The sequence below is a fragment of the Mobula hypostoma genome, chromosome 9, assembly GCF_963921235.1.
Source record: "Mobula hypostoma chromosome 9, sMobHyp1.1, whole genome shotgun sequence".
NCBI classification, from domain to species: domain Eukaryota; kingdom Metazoa; phylum Chordata; class Chondrichthyes; order Myliobatiformes; family Myliobatidae; genus Mobula; species Mobula hypostoma.
In genome coordinates, this window is record NC_086105.1 from 92,394,682 (window position 1) to 92,410,699 (window position 16,018).

The following is a 16,018-nucleotide window of genomic DNA, read 5'->3' on the forward strand; positions in this document are numbered from 1 at the left end:
AAATATGGCATTGGTGGACGTCCTCTACCCAGCATCTTGTCAGCAAAGTACAGGCTTGCATAGATCACCAGACCAAATAATTCAAGTGATTCCACTCAGCTTTAACTCTGTTCAAAGATGAATGGACGAACTGTCTTAAAGTGCAGAAGACACATTATGCAACATTCCTAGAATAACAGAATTTGCTGTACACTTGAATGAGCCAACATTGATGGGCAGTGAACCTTTGCTTCTTGGTTATGTTCGCTTCGTAAAAGATGAAAGCATGGTTCAAGGGTTGTTATTTGCAAGGGGACTAGAAACCGACATACCCTTTCCCACCCTATCTCCTATGAAAATGCTATTCCCTTTTCTCAGTTCCTTTGTCTCCACCGCATCTGTTCCCAGGATGTGGCTTTCCTCTCCAGGATATCAGAGGTGTCCTCCTACTTCAAAGAACAGGGTTTCCCTTACTCCATTATTGATGTTGTCTTCACCTGTATCTCCTCCACTTTCTGAACATTTGTGCTTGCCCCATCTTCCTGCTGCCTTAATGGTGTTAGAGTCCCTTTTGTCCTTGCCTACCACTCCGTGAGCCTCCACATCGAACACATCGTCTCTGCAGCTTCCACCATCTCAAACGCCAAACATAGCTGTTACCCAAGCAGCCTAAGTGCAACGCCTGCTGTTCGCCACCTCCCTCACCCCCACTCAGGGCCCCAAACAGTCATTCCTGGTGAGGCAAAACCTCACCTGTGAATTTGTTGGGGTAGTCTGTTTTGTCTGGTGTTCCTGACGCAGCCTCCTCTGCTTTGGTGAGTTGGGGGTCCGCTTTGAGCACCTCTGCTCCATCCGCCAAAAGTGGAACCTCCCGGTGGCCAAACATTTTAATTCCGATTCCCATTCCCGTGTCGGTCCATGGCCGCCTCTTGTGCCAGGATGGGACCACCCTTGAGATGGTAGAGCAACACCTTGTATTCTGTCTGGGTAGCCTCTGATGGCATGAAGAATGATTTCTCCTTTTGATTTATATATAAAAAAAATACCCCCTCCTTCCATTCCCAGTTCTGGCCTCGTACCTTTTCTCACCTGCCAATCACCTTCCACTGGGATCCCTTCCCTTTCTCCTATGGTCCACTCTCCTCTCCTTATCAGATTTCTTCCTCTCCAGCCCTTTATCTTTCCCACCCACCTTCACCTATCACCTTTTTATCCTTCTCCTCCTCCACCACCTTATTCTGGCATTTTCCGCCCTCCTTTTTAGTCCTGAAGAAGGGTCTTGGCCTGAAACGTTTGACAGTTTATATTCATTTCCATGGGGCTGCCTGACCTGCTGAGTTTCTCCAGCATTTTACTTTAGAAATGTATATGGGGGAGGGGGGCGGAGGGGGTCTGGTCAATATTTCAGGTGTTGAGGTTTGAGAGGATGACACTCCACTCACCAATGTTCTTGTGGAACAGATGGTGTCATTAATTACAGGATCCCACCATGGGATTATTACTTTCTTGAAAGAAACCTTACCTAACTTGTTTACCATTCACTGTGTAATTCACAGACACCATCTTGTTGCAAAAAACTTAAGTGATCGGCTAGCACATATCATTATATACTATTATCACAGTGGTAAATAAAATCAAGTCCCATGCTCTCAATTCTTGACTAATTTGAGATCTTTGTTTGGAGAATGATGAATAGTTTAAACGCTTGATCTGAAAACAAAACTGCCTAAGACACTTCTGTGTGCTTTTGAAACTAAAGTTCTTTGAAGACTTGAATGCTTAATTGAGTAATAAACTTGAGCAATGTCTAATGTGTTTATTTGTCAGAATTATTTGCAAAGTTTAATGAAATCAATCTTCAGTTGCAAGGAAATGTGAATCTTATCAAAGTCAAATCAGTCGTCTCCATATTTCTGTCCAAGTTAACCCTACTTAAGTGCAACATTGGCTGTTGCAACCTTTTCCAATTTCCAAGCCCCTCTGAGTTGGAAGAGAAAGAAAGAATACCAGATGATGAACTTCAAGTGCTTTATGCCCAGCTGGGTGGGTGAGCTGCATTAGGACATGTCAGAGAGATTTCATGATCTTCCCTTGATCCAAGTTGGGCAATAAATCCATTCTTGAACATTTGTAATGAGGAATTAACAAGGATGGAGGAAAAACTGATCCCACTACAAAATGACTTTGAGCTGAAACCAAGGTTCACAAAATTATATTAAGTCTTTTGGCTGCAGAAAGAAATCTGAACACTATCCTGTTCTGGGGAAAATGATTGTGACATTCTTTATTGTCTTTCCAACATCGTATTAGTGGAGTGTGGTTTCAGTGCTGTTGCCCAACTTCTTTCAAAGCAACAAAACAGACTGTAAATTACTGAACATAAGGATCTGAGAGTCCTGAGTGACATTCAGCCTGATGTTGAGAAGCTGGTATCAATGCACCAGACCCGTCAGTATCATTGAAAGGTGAAACAGCAACGAAGCAGTGAATAATTGGACTACTAATGTACACTCTAAAAGTAGTTGAAAATTATTTTTGCTGTAATTAATTTTATTTTACCTTTAAATAGATTTGAATAAGTTTCGCAATTATTTGTCACCGCTGTGGATTTGCAGTTCCCATTTTCTTTCACTGTGCATCGTAAATCAAAAATCGTTACAGTTCTTATGTAATGACCGGAAAGGGAGAGGGGGCACTGGGGATGTGGTCTTGAAGCCAAGGGGGTGGTAACCCAAAGCTTTGGAACCACTGATCTAGAGGAAGTTGTGACTCATTCTTGAATTGATGTTGTATAAACTGTTTGACAATGCCTACTTTGTGCTAGTGACAGAATGTCCTAACATGTTTAGAAAGCAACTAATCCTTTGTCAAGGGAAAATGTCACTATGTACAGCAGATAGCAATGGAAAGGGGAGGAGCCAAAGTTGGACTATGAAAGAGGTAAAATGGAATCAGAATGAGGTTTACTATCACACATGCATGTTATTATGTAATATATATGATAAATTACAAGACATATTTGTATATTATGATTTGCAGTATAAAATGTAATATCATGCAGAGAAATACACACAGACTGTGTGAGAGATTCTTACATTCACACTAACACTCTAAGTGCTTCCCTCCACCCCCCACCCCCCACCCCCCGGTCCAATTTAGATACTGTACACCTCATCAATGCAAATATCTAATCAATGAATGATGTGGCAGCAACTCAATGCAAGTCAGTACAATAAAAGAATGCAGACATGATCAAGAGGTTCAGTTGTTCTTCAAACTAAACATCAGAATGGGGAGGAAATGTGATCTATGACCATGGAATGGTTGTTGATACCAGGCAGAGTGGTTTGAGTATCTCAAAACCTGCTGATCTACTGGAACAGTCTCTAGGGCTTACTGAGAATGATGCAGAAAAATTACATTGTGACCTTGTTAATGAGAGAGGTCAGAGGAAAATGGCCAGACTGGTTGAAGCTGACTGGAAAACAACATTAACTCAAATAAACATGGGTTGCATAGTGTGCAGAAGAGCGTCTGTGAATGCACAGCACATTGAAACTCGCAGTGAATGGGCTTCAGCAGGTTCCACTCGTACCTAATAAAATGGCCACTGAGTGGGTGTGTATACATGTAGGTAGTATGTGTATGTATTATACATTACGTGTGTGTGTATGTATAAGAACATACAAGAGATAAATAAGTAGTTTAAAAAAAGAGCAAAAATCGTGATGTAGAGTTCATGGGTTCATTGTCTGTTCAGAAATCTGGTGATTGAGGGAAGAAGCTGTTCCTGAAACAATGTGTGTGTCTTCAGACTACTGTACCACTTCACTGATGGTAGTAAGGAGAAAATAATATGTGCAGCAGATAGATACCAGACAGTGATACAACAGTTCAAATGCTTTCCACAGTACGTCTGTAGCAATTTGCTGGTGTCTTTGGTGGCATCCTCAAATTCCAAATGAAATATAGCCTGCTGGAGTGCCCTCTTCGTAATTGAATCAATATATTGGGTTCGTTCGGGTTAGATCTTCAGAGATGTTGAAATCTGGGAACTTGAAACTACCCATCCATTCCACTGCTGAGCTGTCGATAAAGATAGGTTTGTGTGATAAGGAATGGTGTAGATTTGTTGGCTGTGATTTGCTGGTTTTGCAGTGAAAAGCAGGCTTGTTTAGCTGTACAGCGGCAGGAAGGCAATGGAAGCAGATGGAAAAAATTGCAGGGGACATAGGGAGGGATCAAATAATCAAATCGTACCATTTTTTTTGATGCATCAATGTATATAAGTTGTATCTTATTTATTAAAATCCTATGTCAAACCAAAGTGTCTGGTTAATTTCTTAGTTGATCAGATATGAATTTAATGAGAAAGCTGTCACTCATTTGATTTTTGACATTTTTTTTGTTTTGCTTCACAGGAAAAATGAGAAATAAACCTAATTTAAAAATCTCAGATGAAGTCTTCAAACAGCCAGTTACCAGCCCAACGTAAGATGACCCATTATTAAATTGGATTTGCATGTCCATGTTGTGTGTCTCTGTTTGTCTTGTGGCTGTGTGCATTTAAACAAAAGTAGCAAAACTCCCTTTTTACCAGATTTGCGGTGTCTTGGGTCTAAAGTAACAAGTCCTTAGAGTCATAGAACACAGCACAGAAACTGGCCCTTTAGCCCATCTAGTCTGTGCTAAACCATTGATCTGCCTCATCCCATCGACCTGTATCCAGACTATAACCCTCCAAACCCCTCTCATCCGTGTGCCTATCCAAATTTCTCTTTAATGTTAAAATTCACCCTGCATTCACCACTTGCACCGGCAGCTCCTCTCACATTCTCACCACCCTCTGTCCCTCTCACTATACGCCTTGCCCATCCTCTGGACTTTCCCCCCCTCCCTGTTTTCTTTCTCCCTAGGCCTCCTGTCCCATGATCCTCTCATATCCCTTTTGCCAATCACCTGTCCAGCTCTTGGCTCCATCCCTCCCCCTCCTGTCTTTTCCTATCATTTTGGATCTCCCCCTCCCCCTCCCATTTTCAAATCTCTTACTAACTCTTCTTTCAGTTAGTCCTGACGAAGGGTCTCGCCCGAAGTGTCGACTGTACCTCTTCCTAGAAATGCTGCCTGGCCTGCTGCGTTCACCGGCAACTTTTTTGTGTGTTGCACAGTATTCCAAATTAGGCCTCACGAAGGTCATTTAATTTTTAATATAACATACAGTCTCTATACTCAGTACATTGATTTATTAAGGCCAATGTGCCAAAAGCTTTCTTTACAACCCTATTTACCTGTGACACCACTTTCAAGGAATTATGGATGTGTATTCTCTGATAGTTCTGCTCTGCAGCACTCCTCAGTGCTCTCCCGCTCACCATGTAATACCTCCCCTGGTACCTCACACTTGTCTTCATTAAATTCCACCTGCCATTTTCCAGCTGGTCAAGATCCTGCTGCAAACTTGGATAGTCTTAGCTATCCACTTCACCCCCAATCTTGGTGTCATCTGCAAATTTGCTGATACAGTTTATCATGTTATCATCCAGATCATTGATATAGATGACAAACAACAATGGACCCAGCAGCGATCATTCAGAAGCAACCATCTGCAACCACACTCTGGTTTCTTTGGCGAAGCCAAAGTCTATTCCAATTTGCTACCTCATCTTGAATGTCAAGCGACTGAACCTTTTTGACCAACCTCCTATGCAGGACCTTGTCAAATGCCTTGCTGAAGTCCATGTAGACGACATCCACTGGCTCATCTTCATCAACTTTCTTGGTAACTTCCTCAAAAAAAACTAAGACTGGTTACACACTACCAACCACGCACAAAGCCATGTTGACTATCCCTAATCAGTCCGTCTATCCAAATATTTATATATCCAGTCCCTTGGAGTACCTTCCAATAACTTGCCCTTTACTGATGTCAGGCTCACTGGCCTATAATTCCTTGGTTTATTCTTAGAACCTTTCTTAAACAGCAGAACAGCATTTGCTATCCTCCAATCCTCTGGTACCTGACCTGTTGCTGGCAATGATTTAAGTATTTCTGTGAGGGCCCCCTGTAATTTCTGCACTTGGCTCCCACAGGATCGGAGTGAATACCTTGTCACACCCTGGGGATTTATCTACCCTAATTTGTCTGAAGACAGCAAACATCTCCTCTTCTCTAATCTGTATAGGGTCCATGACTTTGCAGCTACTTTGCCACAATTCTATAGACTCTGTGTCCATCTCCTGAGTAAATACAGATGTATAAAATCCTTTTAAGATCTCCACCATCTCCTTTGGCTCACGTATAGATTAGCACTCTGAATTTTTGGAGGACCAATTTTGTCCTCTTTCATCTTGTCTGCTGGCACAACCTTGCATCTTCTTTTAGCCCTCTTGACTTAAGTATTCTTTTGCATTTCTTATACTCAATTACTTTATTTGTTTCTGCTTGCCTATACCTGCTATGCACCTCCTTTTTCTTAGCCAGGGCCAGAATATATCAAAAAACAATATTCCATAAATCTGCTATCCTTGTCTTTTATTCTGACAGGAATATACAACTTGTGTACTCCCTAAATTTCACTTTTGAATGTTTCCCATTTACCAAGTACACCTTTGCTAGAAAACAACCTGTCCTAATCCACACCTGGCAGATCCTTTCTGATGCCATTAAAATTGGCCTTTCTCCAATTTAGAATCTCAACCTGAGGATTAGACCTATCCTTTTCCATAATTAGCTTGTAACTAATGGCATTATGATCACCAGATGCAAAGTGTTCCCCTATACAAGCTTGTCACCTGCCCTGTATCATTCCCTAATAGAAGATCTAGTATCACACTCTCTCTAGCTGGGACCTTGATGTACCAATTAAGGAAACTTTCCTAAACACTTGAGAAACTCTTGCTCATCCAGGCCCTTTACTGTCTGGGAATCCAGGCAATATGTGGAATGTTAAAATCACCTATTATCACAACCTTATGTTTCTTGCAACAGTCTGTGATCTCTGGGTTGCACATGGTGACATATGTATTTTGATGATAAATTTACTGATCCATGCCTCAAGTTTGTCTGCCTTTCCTTCAGTACCAGCCATTAAAATACGGTATGCAGATCAGAACATTAGTCCCACTATGTTGAATCATTTGATCCCTGATCTTGTATGTAGGCTTAACAACATCATTCTCTAAAACTTTTCCACCGTCTTCTCTTGTGCTCTGTTTCCTATCCCCCTGTAACTTTAGTTTAACCTATCCCTTCTGATGTCTTTGCAGAGAAAGGCACCACCCAGCAAAAGACATTGGACATCCCTATCGGAACATTTCGTATTTACTGCCTGATGTGTATGTGCTTGCATGTGCTTCCTGGAGGGGAGGTGAGGGGAGGTATCGGGCCATGGGTGAATGGTCCTGGGTTGTGTATGAACAATGAGAGCTAGCCATGCTTCTGGCTGCTAAAGTCTCCAATAGTCCCAGTTGAAAAGAGGATAATATCACAAGAGACTATGCTAATGCCCACTGTTTAAGATCAATGAAATACTGGAAATGCAAAAGTTTTGGGAACTGCTGTGCAATTAGTCAATCCAGTGTGAGGAGAGGGCAGAATGATCAGACTGGGAGAATGATAAGAATTGATTTGTCAATTCCAGGATTACTGATGAGGTTTTACCATTTATTTAATATAAATTATATTCTTCACCTGAAACTTTTCGCTGCACCAAGACTTGTTTTTGTATATAATGGAATGGTAGGTCCTTTGAGCTTTCTCTGCTATTCAGATAGATGAATAAATTTCTCTCTCAACTTCTTATTTCCACCATTTCCACACTATCTCCATTGTCAACTCATTCCTGCAATTCTCATGATTCTCTCTATAATTTGAACACAATCCAGCTTGGACAATAAATTATAGTTGTAACCCTCTGTAGAATATGATTGCGAAGTTTCATTACTCCATGAAATTTCTCCTTTTCTCAGTTCTGAATGGTTTTTATCTGCAAATGTGATCCCCTTGATTGAGATTTATCAATTGGAACAAATAACCACTCAGCATCTACCCAACACAGCCCTTTAGGAATTTTTTATACTTTAGTAAGACCATCTCATATTTCTCTACATTTTGAGAAACATCGGTCTCTTCTACTTAATCTTCCTTTGAGTAGTTCCCTATTTGCTGAAATCATGTTAGTACCCAAGTATCTGTTTACCATTGCCTTATAAATTTTCAGAAAGATATCTTTATAAATTTACAGGAGCTTCTATAAATAAGACTAATATACTATTTGCTCTTATTTCTTCCTGTATCTCCTTTTCAGTTTCGATGATTCATATACAATAATGATGAATAGGTCTCTCTGGTTGCCAAGGTTTCCAGAATTTGTTAGCCATTTAAAACTTGCTGTATTTCCTACCAAACTGAATAATTTACATTTTTCCAAGTTTATATTTTATCATCGCATTCCTATCCAGACGCTGAACAGGTTATGCAGCATCTCTGGGTTTGGAGGTGGGTTGCTGAGTACCTCCAGTAGTTTGGTTTCAGTCCAGATTCCAACATCTGCAGCTTCTTGTATTTGTACATTCTTAACTGCTGAGATGATTCTCAAGGTTCTATTTAGTATGCGTACTTTGTACTTTGAAATTTATTCACTCATGGTTCCTATATGCTAAATTTCCAAAGCTTTTTTTTGACCATCTTTTTCAGCTAACTTGAACAGTATATAACAACTTTATATAATGAAGGCATTGATATTCTGTGTGTGCTAAATAATTTGAGTTAAAACACTGATCATTGAGGTAGTTCTTATCCCCACTATTTGTGCCTCCTACTTGCAGATTGGTACATTTATACTTAGTGCCATTCCAGTGTACAATGTCTAGTAATGAACTATCAGTTTCCACCAGTGCTGCCCTTGACTCTGCCTAGCAGATGAAATGGAAGTAGAAGTTCAAGGAAAATTGTACATGCAGTGTATAGAAGGAGCAAGAGAGCTCCAGCTTCAGAACTGATGGAAGTATTTCTCTCTCTCTCTCTCTTTTGCACTGGTGCTCCCATTGAAAAACAGACTTGTCTTTCCAGTTTCTACCACAGAGATCCAACCCCAAACTACCATATCTTGCAGTATTTTATACAAAATGTGTTGTAGTTAACAGTAAGTTTATAAATTTTTTTGGTACTGTGCAGTGGTGGTTGGTGGATGCCCAAGTCATGCAGTTGGAGAAATGCAGGTACATTGTTTGACAGTTACAACTTTGGACCAGGCTACAGATACAGTGTAATCAATATCCACGTGTGTCACTTTCTGAAGAACTGTGGTGGTACAGACAGCATCTTCGCAAGATCAATTCAGCATAGTACAAACAAAAAACATGCACAAACAAATTTATCTGGCCCAAATCAAGCTGCTCTTGCCTCTTCACCAATATTTCCCATCCAATCCCAGCTTTGATCTGAAGTGGCTCCTTTTGGACATGAAAAGCATATGATGTGCGCAGATTTAATGATTCCAGCACATCTGAAATGGCCTGTCACCATTTTAGTTATTTGGGTAAATTTTCCAAATCAGGGGTTTCCAATTTTTTTTTAATGCCATGAACCAATACCATTAAGCCAAGGGGTCTGTGGACTCCAGGTTGCGAACCTGTGGTCGAAACCTTAAATGAATGATTTATAAAATGGTGGAAGCCTTGAGATATTTACATATTGGAACATCTGTCCAGCTAAGCTGGATTTTTTAAAACTGGAATGAATATAAGAAGACTCACGCTATTCCAGCTGTTCACCTAGGATAGTATTTCTTACCATCTGATCTTGTCTTTATTCTAGACATAAATTTAAGTAATGAACTATTTTAGCCAACTATTCTCCAGGCAAGCTATCATGCAAAGATGGACAATAAACATTCCTATGTGAATAATCCCGAGAGGATCTATTTTCAGAGCTGACTTTGATCCTGTATTTTCCTAGCTCTGAAATCAATATGCTCTTCTGGATTAGTTGGACAGTAAACTATTGGAAACTTCATTGGTTTCTCCCGCTCCAGTCCAGGGATAATGTAGACTAATTCAAACTTCCAAATCATGACCTTAACCAAGATCAATTTGACTGAAGACTGAACTAGTTCCATATGATCAGGTTCTATGCAAGAATGTATGCTGGTGATTGTGCCAGCAGTACTTTGCTGTCTTAACCCTTAGAGTTTAGAGCTTGTGTGCAGCATGATCATCTAATTTTACCCATTTATTTCCATCAATACCTTGCATGTAATCAGACTTGAATGTTAGACCACAGATTTTTTTTATCGATGTCCCACATTCTTGGCGCCAAAAGCGGTCTTGATTTAAGTATGATTTTATGCATGTTCAATAATATGTACATATTTAAAAAAAAATAGCTGAGGCAAAAAATTGGAATGATTCAACTCATTGCTAACAAGTCATAGTTGTTGCACATTGGTAAAGTATTGAAACTATTTAGTTACTTAATGTTCTTGGCTCTCCTTTCCAGTGTTTGCATAATTCTTAAATCTGTCACATATTAACTCAACTTTAGTTGTATTCCAAAAATAAGCTATAACTTCACACTTCTTTTTCCTTCTCCAGAAACATTTGTAGTGATTTTGCAAAGGTCTTAGTACTTTTGATGTGAGATGCCCCAAATTGAAGCTAATCCTTTCAGAATAATGGGTTGGCTTTTTAGTGCCAGAGAGAAATTACAATGCAGGGCTATAAACCTTTAGAGATTTTTTTCCTTCTGTGTGCTGTGAATACTCAGCTGTTGAGATTGATTTTTGGAGAACAAGGATGTAGCAATTGGATAGGGAAATGCTGTTGGATATGAGCCATGACTTTTTTGGGAGGTAAAGCAAGTTTGAAGCCCACATGTTGGTAGGTCCATGTTTAATTCTCGCGTCATTGTGTCTGTTATTGTGCCGTGTCTCCTAGCAGAATAACAGGTATGAGAGTAAGTGCTAAGACCAGCTGTAGCTCCTACCCTAGTTCAGATTGGGTAACCAAAATAGCCTGGGAATTCAAAGTTGGACATACCAGATGCTGGTTAAACTTTCCAAATGCTGAGTGAGTTTGTGACAGAAATCCTTTGTTATTACAGGCTGGAAATAAAAATATTTTGCAACAGTTTTTGTCTCACCTGGCAAGTTGCATGGATAGCTTGCCACTTAATGTGGACAAGGTTTTGAAATATCAGCCCTCCCTTTATGTTTCAGTGCTCTGGCTAACATCATTCACAGTGGACTCTTTTACTATTAATGAAGAATCATCAGAAATGTGAATCGCTTCGAGAGGTTGTCATTTTGTTATTGGCCAAGGAGGATTTGTGAATTTCTGACCTATACAAACTTGCCCATGGAAAAAAGATGCAGTCAAAAATGTGTGTCATGTCTGATATTTAAAGCAACCAAGTATGTGTGAGTCCATGAATCTATAGCTTTGTCAGTTGCAATGGTGCTGTGGAATTGGTCCCGTTGTAATTTTGACAGATTCCTAGTCCTAGTCGCTCCTCGATAAAGCTGCTTGTAATAGAAGGGAATACCTGCTCTCTTGTAGGGATCCACCAGAGACACCACTATTTTTTGTTCCTCTGAATTTACTTCCTGGCAGAGAGGGAGATAATTCAGTTCGTATAGCCTCTGCTAGGTCTTTGGATAAACTGATCAATTAGTCCCATTCCTCTACAAATTACCTGTTTAACCCTGCAGTTTTTTCCAATTGATCTGACCTTAATTTTCTTTAACTGTTATCTGTTTGCATCACCTTCTTGGGCAGTGTGCTCCAAATTAGAACTATTTGCTTACATTTTAAAGATGTTCTGCCAGGCTGTCTTCCAATTGCCGTGTAACTGGAAGAAGCCCAGCCTTTATACAAAGTGCCTTTGAGGGGAACTGAGTATTCAGACATGCTCTGCTGACATGCCTACTCCCTACCAGAATGATAGCACTGTCTGTTGGACTTCTGTGTTTTTATTTTGGTTTGCATATTGGAAGGGTGGGGGGGGGGTGGTAGGTGACATTTCCTAGAAACAGATTGAACTAGCTGTTTGAAAAATGTGTGCAGGTTCATTCTGCCAAAAAAAATTGAGACACAGAAACTTTCTCAGTTTAATATCCAGGCTGACTGGATTAACATTGAAATTTGACTTTGAGAACATTGTGTAGTGTCTCATTTTATGGAAATACCATAACCATTACAGAGATTTCAAAAGCAGTGAGATGTGGCTTGGAATATTCTTAACTCCTTGTTCAGGGTAATAGTTCAGCAGGAAACCTGTCTGGATGTGGCTTGATTTTATTATTAGCACTGCTGAGAACTTTGCATAATTCGTTCTTTACCTCTTTTCCAGTGGCTTTTGCACACTATATATGAAGTGTTGGATGGTGAGATGGGAGATGTGCCTCTACCAAAGGAGGTATAAGGCACTCCTTCCCTCTGCTGGTCTACAGGTCACCCTTGGGCAAGGTGTAGCACCTGCTTAGCCCCCATTTAGGGACACATGAAGTCATGGGAGTTGGTGGTGATTGTTGTATGAGTAGCTGGTGCATATCTCAAGTCCTGGTTGTGTGACCTCTGATGCCAGGCAGATGATCTCTGAAGAGTATTGATAATGGCAGGGTTCACCTGACTTGTAAATACACTGCCCAGAAGAAGACGATGGCAAGTCAGTTCTATGGAAAAATTTGCCAAGAACAATCATGCTCAACGACAATGATCACCTACGTTATATGACATAGCACAAATGTTGGTGATGATAAGAAATGTGTGTATTTGTGCGTCGAATTTAAAGTGAATACCTTACATCCAGGAATTTACTGCTTCTGTATTTTAAGGCTATGCTATCTTTTAGTTTTTCCCTTTTCTGAAACCTTTCATACAATGCCTTTTTAAAAAGTATTCAGCCCCAAATCCTTTGTTCACATAAGTGAGTATTACAACCAGGGATGTTAATCAATTTAACTGAGAATTTTTAAATTCATGAATCACATGCTCCATTTTCCACAGTGGAGCCCAAAAAGCAGGAAAAATTGTAAAGCATGAAAAACTAAAAATTCAAAACCTGAAATGTCAGCAGTTCAAAAATATTCATACCCCCTCCCCGCTCAGTAATTAGTTGAACCACCTCTTGCAGCTATTACAGCCAGTAGTCTATTCGGATAAGTCGTTTAGCTTTGTAAAACATGATGGAACAAGATTTGCCCATTTCTCCTTGCAACGCTGCTCAAGCTCTATCAGGTTAGTTGGGCAGTGCTGGTGGACAGTAATCTTGAGGTCTTGCCAGAGATGTTTGATTGGGTTAAGGTCAGGACACTGACTGGGCCACTCAGCGACATCAGTTTTCTTCATTTGAAGATGCTCCATGGTCGCTTAGGTTCGTTGTCCTGCTGCAAGATGAATTTCCTCCTCTGTTTAAGCTTCCTAGTAGAGGCTAGCAGGTTTTTATCCAGAATCTCTGTCTTTAGCAGATATCCTGACCAGATTTCCAGACCCTGCTGCTGAAAAACATCCCCATAGCATGATGTTACCTCCACAATACTTGACAATAGAGATGGTGTTACCTGGCTGATGTGTAGTATTAGATTTTTGCTACACGTGCTGCTTAGAGTTGAGGCCAGAAAGCTCCACTTTGGTCTCATCTGACCATAAGACCTTCTTCCATTTCTTTACTGAATCTTCTGTGACACTTTGCAAAGATTTGTGGGCAGTTAAATGTTTTTTTTTAAACCAGGACTTCTTCCTTGCCACTCTTCTATGAATACTGATTTTGTGCAAGGCTCGGAGATTGTGGAGCCGTGAACTTCATCTCCACTTATAGCCACTGATTTTAGCTGCTTACTCAGGGTGACTTTTGGTGTCACAGTAGATTCTCTTACAAGTGCCATTCTTCTCCGGCAACTAAGTTTAGAGGGGTGGCCAGACCTAGGCAATGTGGTTGTGGTTTATTTTCTCAATTTTCCACGATGGACTGCACTGAGTGAGGGATGTTCAGTGTCTTTGAGATGGTCTTGTATGCCTTCACAGCTTTTCTATTATCATTTCCCTGACTTGTCTTAAATACTCTTTAGCCTTTATTTTTGTTTGTTCTGTTGAAAATCTACTATACTGTTGGACCATCCATTGAGAGGAGTATTTATTCTTATGAATTCATTGAAAACAGGTGATCCTACATCAACAAATTGTGTGAATTGGTAAAGTAGGAAAGTTACTGGAGTAGTTTTCAAGGTGGTGAATACTTTTTCAGTCTCATAATTTTGGTTTTTAATTTTTAGTAAATTGTTGACAGGTTTTGGAAGTTTTCTTTTGATTTGATGCACACTGTTTTATAAATTAGCTCAAAATAATGCTACTTTAGTATATTGTAACTTCAGAAAATGAGAGTAAAATGTGAATATAGTTAGAGGTTGAATACTTTTTCAAGGCACTATAAGTCTACCCCACATGTTGCTTTGTTAAGCATGTGGTCTTATTGCTTTTGTATAATTAGTGAGGTTTTCTGATGAGTTAAATATATTTCCGTTTATATTTACTTTCTAGACCACCGAGAGATCTGGATTCAAAGGCGTGCATTACAATTGGAGATCGAGTAAGGATTATTTTTTTCATGCTATTTTAAACTCCAGTTTATTGCAAATAATTCCTCTACTTAAGTGTTATAATGCAAAGTTTGCAATTTACTGGCTGAGTTGTTTACTTTAAGTATAATTGGTTTGATTTATTTAAGTACAGTTTTATAGCTCAATTTATGTATGGATTGTGATACTGTTGACGGAGAGCAGCAATGGGTGCTGCAAATCTGTGTAGTTCCAAGCTCCAATATACAGTGATTATGCAATGATCTTGAGAGGTTTCAGCAGTGAATAGCATTCAGGTTAAATGCTTCTTATTTCAAAGTGCATATTAAAATCCTCGTCTAACATTTCTGGTGGATGTAAAAAAAAATTGTGCCTTTATTTCAAAGTGGAGTTATCTTGGAACCTTATCATCAATCTCTCAATCATGATTAATAAAACATATGTTATTTAGTTATTATTTCTGTTGGAATTTGCAATTGCAAATTGGCTGCAACAGGTTGGCACAGTGGTGCGACAGATAATGCAGTTATTTCACAGGTTCAGGTGCCATGGTTCACTTGTGTGTTTTGGAGCCTGGTTCATTGGTTTCCTCCCACTTTCCATAGACTCACTAATTGGGGGTGGGGGGGAGTTATATGTTGGACTTGATGAGTATGTGATAGATGAGGTTGCAGGAAAGTATGGTGGAATGGGAATTGTGAAGATACCCCAAGAGCCAACTTGACAGGCTGAATGGCTTTATGTAATAACAAAAAAATGAGAGCTAATATTTCCCACATAACAGCATGGGAATACCACCAACTGGAAATTGCCCTCCAAGCCGCACCTCATTCTGACATGGAAATACAAATGTAGATTGCCCTCCATTCACCATCATGGAGTCAGAGTTCTGGAACTCTCTCTCGTGTAGAAGTATGTATATACCCACACATCAAGGACTATATAATATATATTGCTTGTATGTATATACAAGTATATACCCACACATCAAGGACTATATGATATATATTGTATTGCTTTACTTGGGCTTAAAAGAAAATTGGTGGAGTCACAGAAACACCAACCCAGAAGCTAAGTTGCTTTAACCATTGAAACTTAAGCACGAAGCTGAAGACCATGTAGGCCTAAATTTCCAATGCATTGTAACTTAATATAACTAATGTTTATATTTACATGCTAATAATTGCTTGGCACCTATTAGAATAAAATGCAAGTAAAATAGGAACTTCATTTTGTGATCTTTTTTTCGAAGCACTTAAAATCAGAGGGTGCTTTTGATGCATAATCATTGTAAATTGATAAAAGTCAACAGTAATTTGGATGTAGTATCATAGAGCACTACAGCACAGAAATGTGCCTTTCAGTCCTTCTAGTCCATGCAGCTTGTTTTCTGCCTAATCCCATCTATCCACAGCAAGACCCATAGCCCTCCATATCCCAGTCATTCATCCATGTACCTATACAAA

General features: G+C 39.7%; 1 protein-coding gene across 6 annotated transcripts in view; it reads left to right on the top strand.

Annotated features, from left to right (window-relative positions):
- LOC134351859 (dual specificity mitogen-activated protein kinase kinase 6-like) overlaps positions 1-16,018 on the top strand; it is a 205,271-nt gene that overhangs the window by 116,048 nt on the left and 73,205 nt on the right. For 5 of the 6 annotated variants that reach the window (XM_063058686.1, XM_063058683.1, XM_063058684.1 and 2 more), the window contains 2 exons: positions 4,401-4,470; positions 14,515-14,563. In XM_063058686.1, coding sequence (XP_062914756.1) covers positions 4,406-4,470; positions 14,515-14,563 — 114 coding nt within the window. In that variant the 5' untranslated portion in view covers positions 4,401-4,405. The remainder of the gene's footprint in view (positions 1-4,400; positions 4,471-14,514; positions 14,564-16,018) is intronic. The other variant, XM_063058685.1, reaches the window with a different exon arrangement.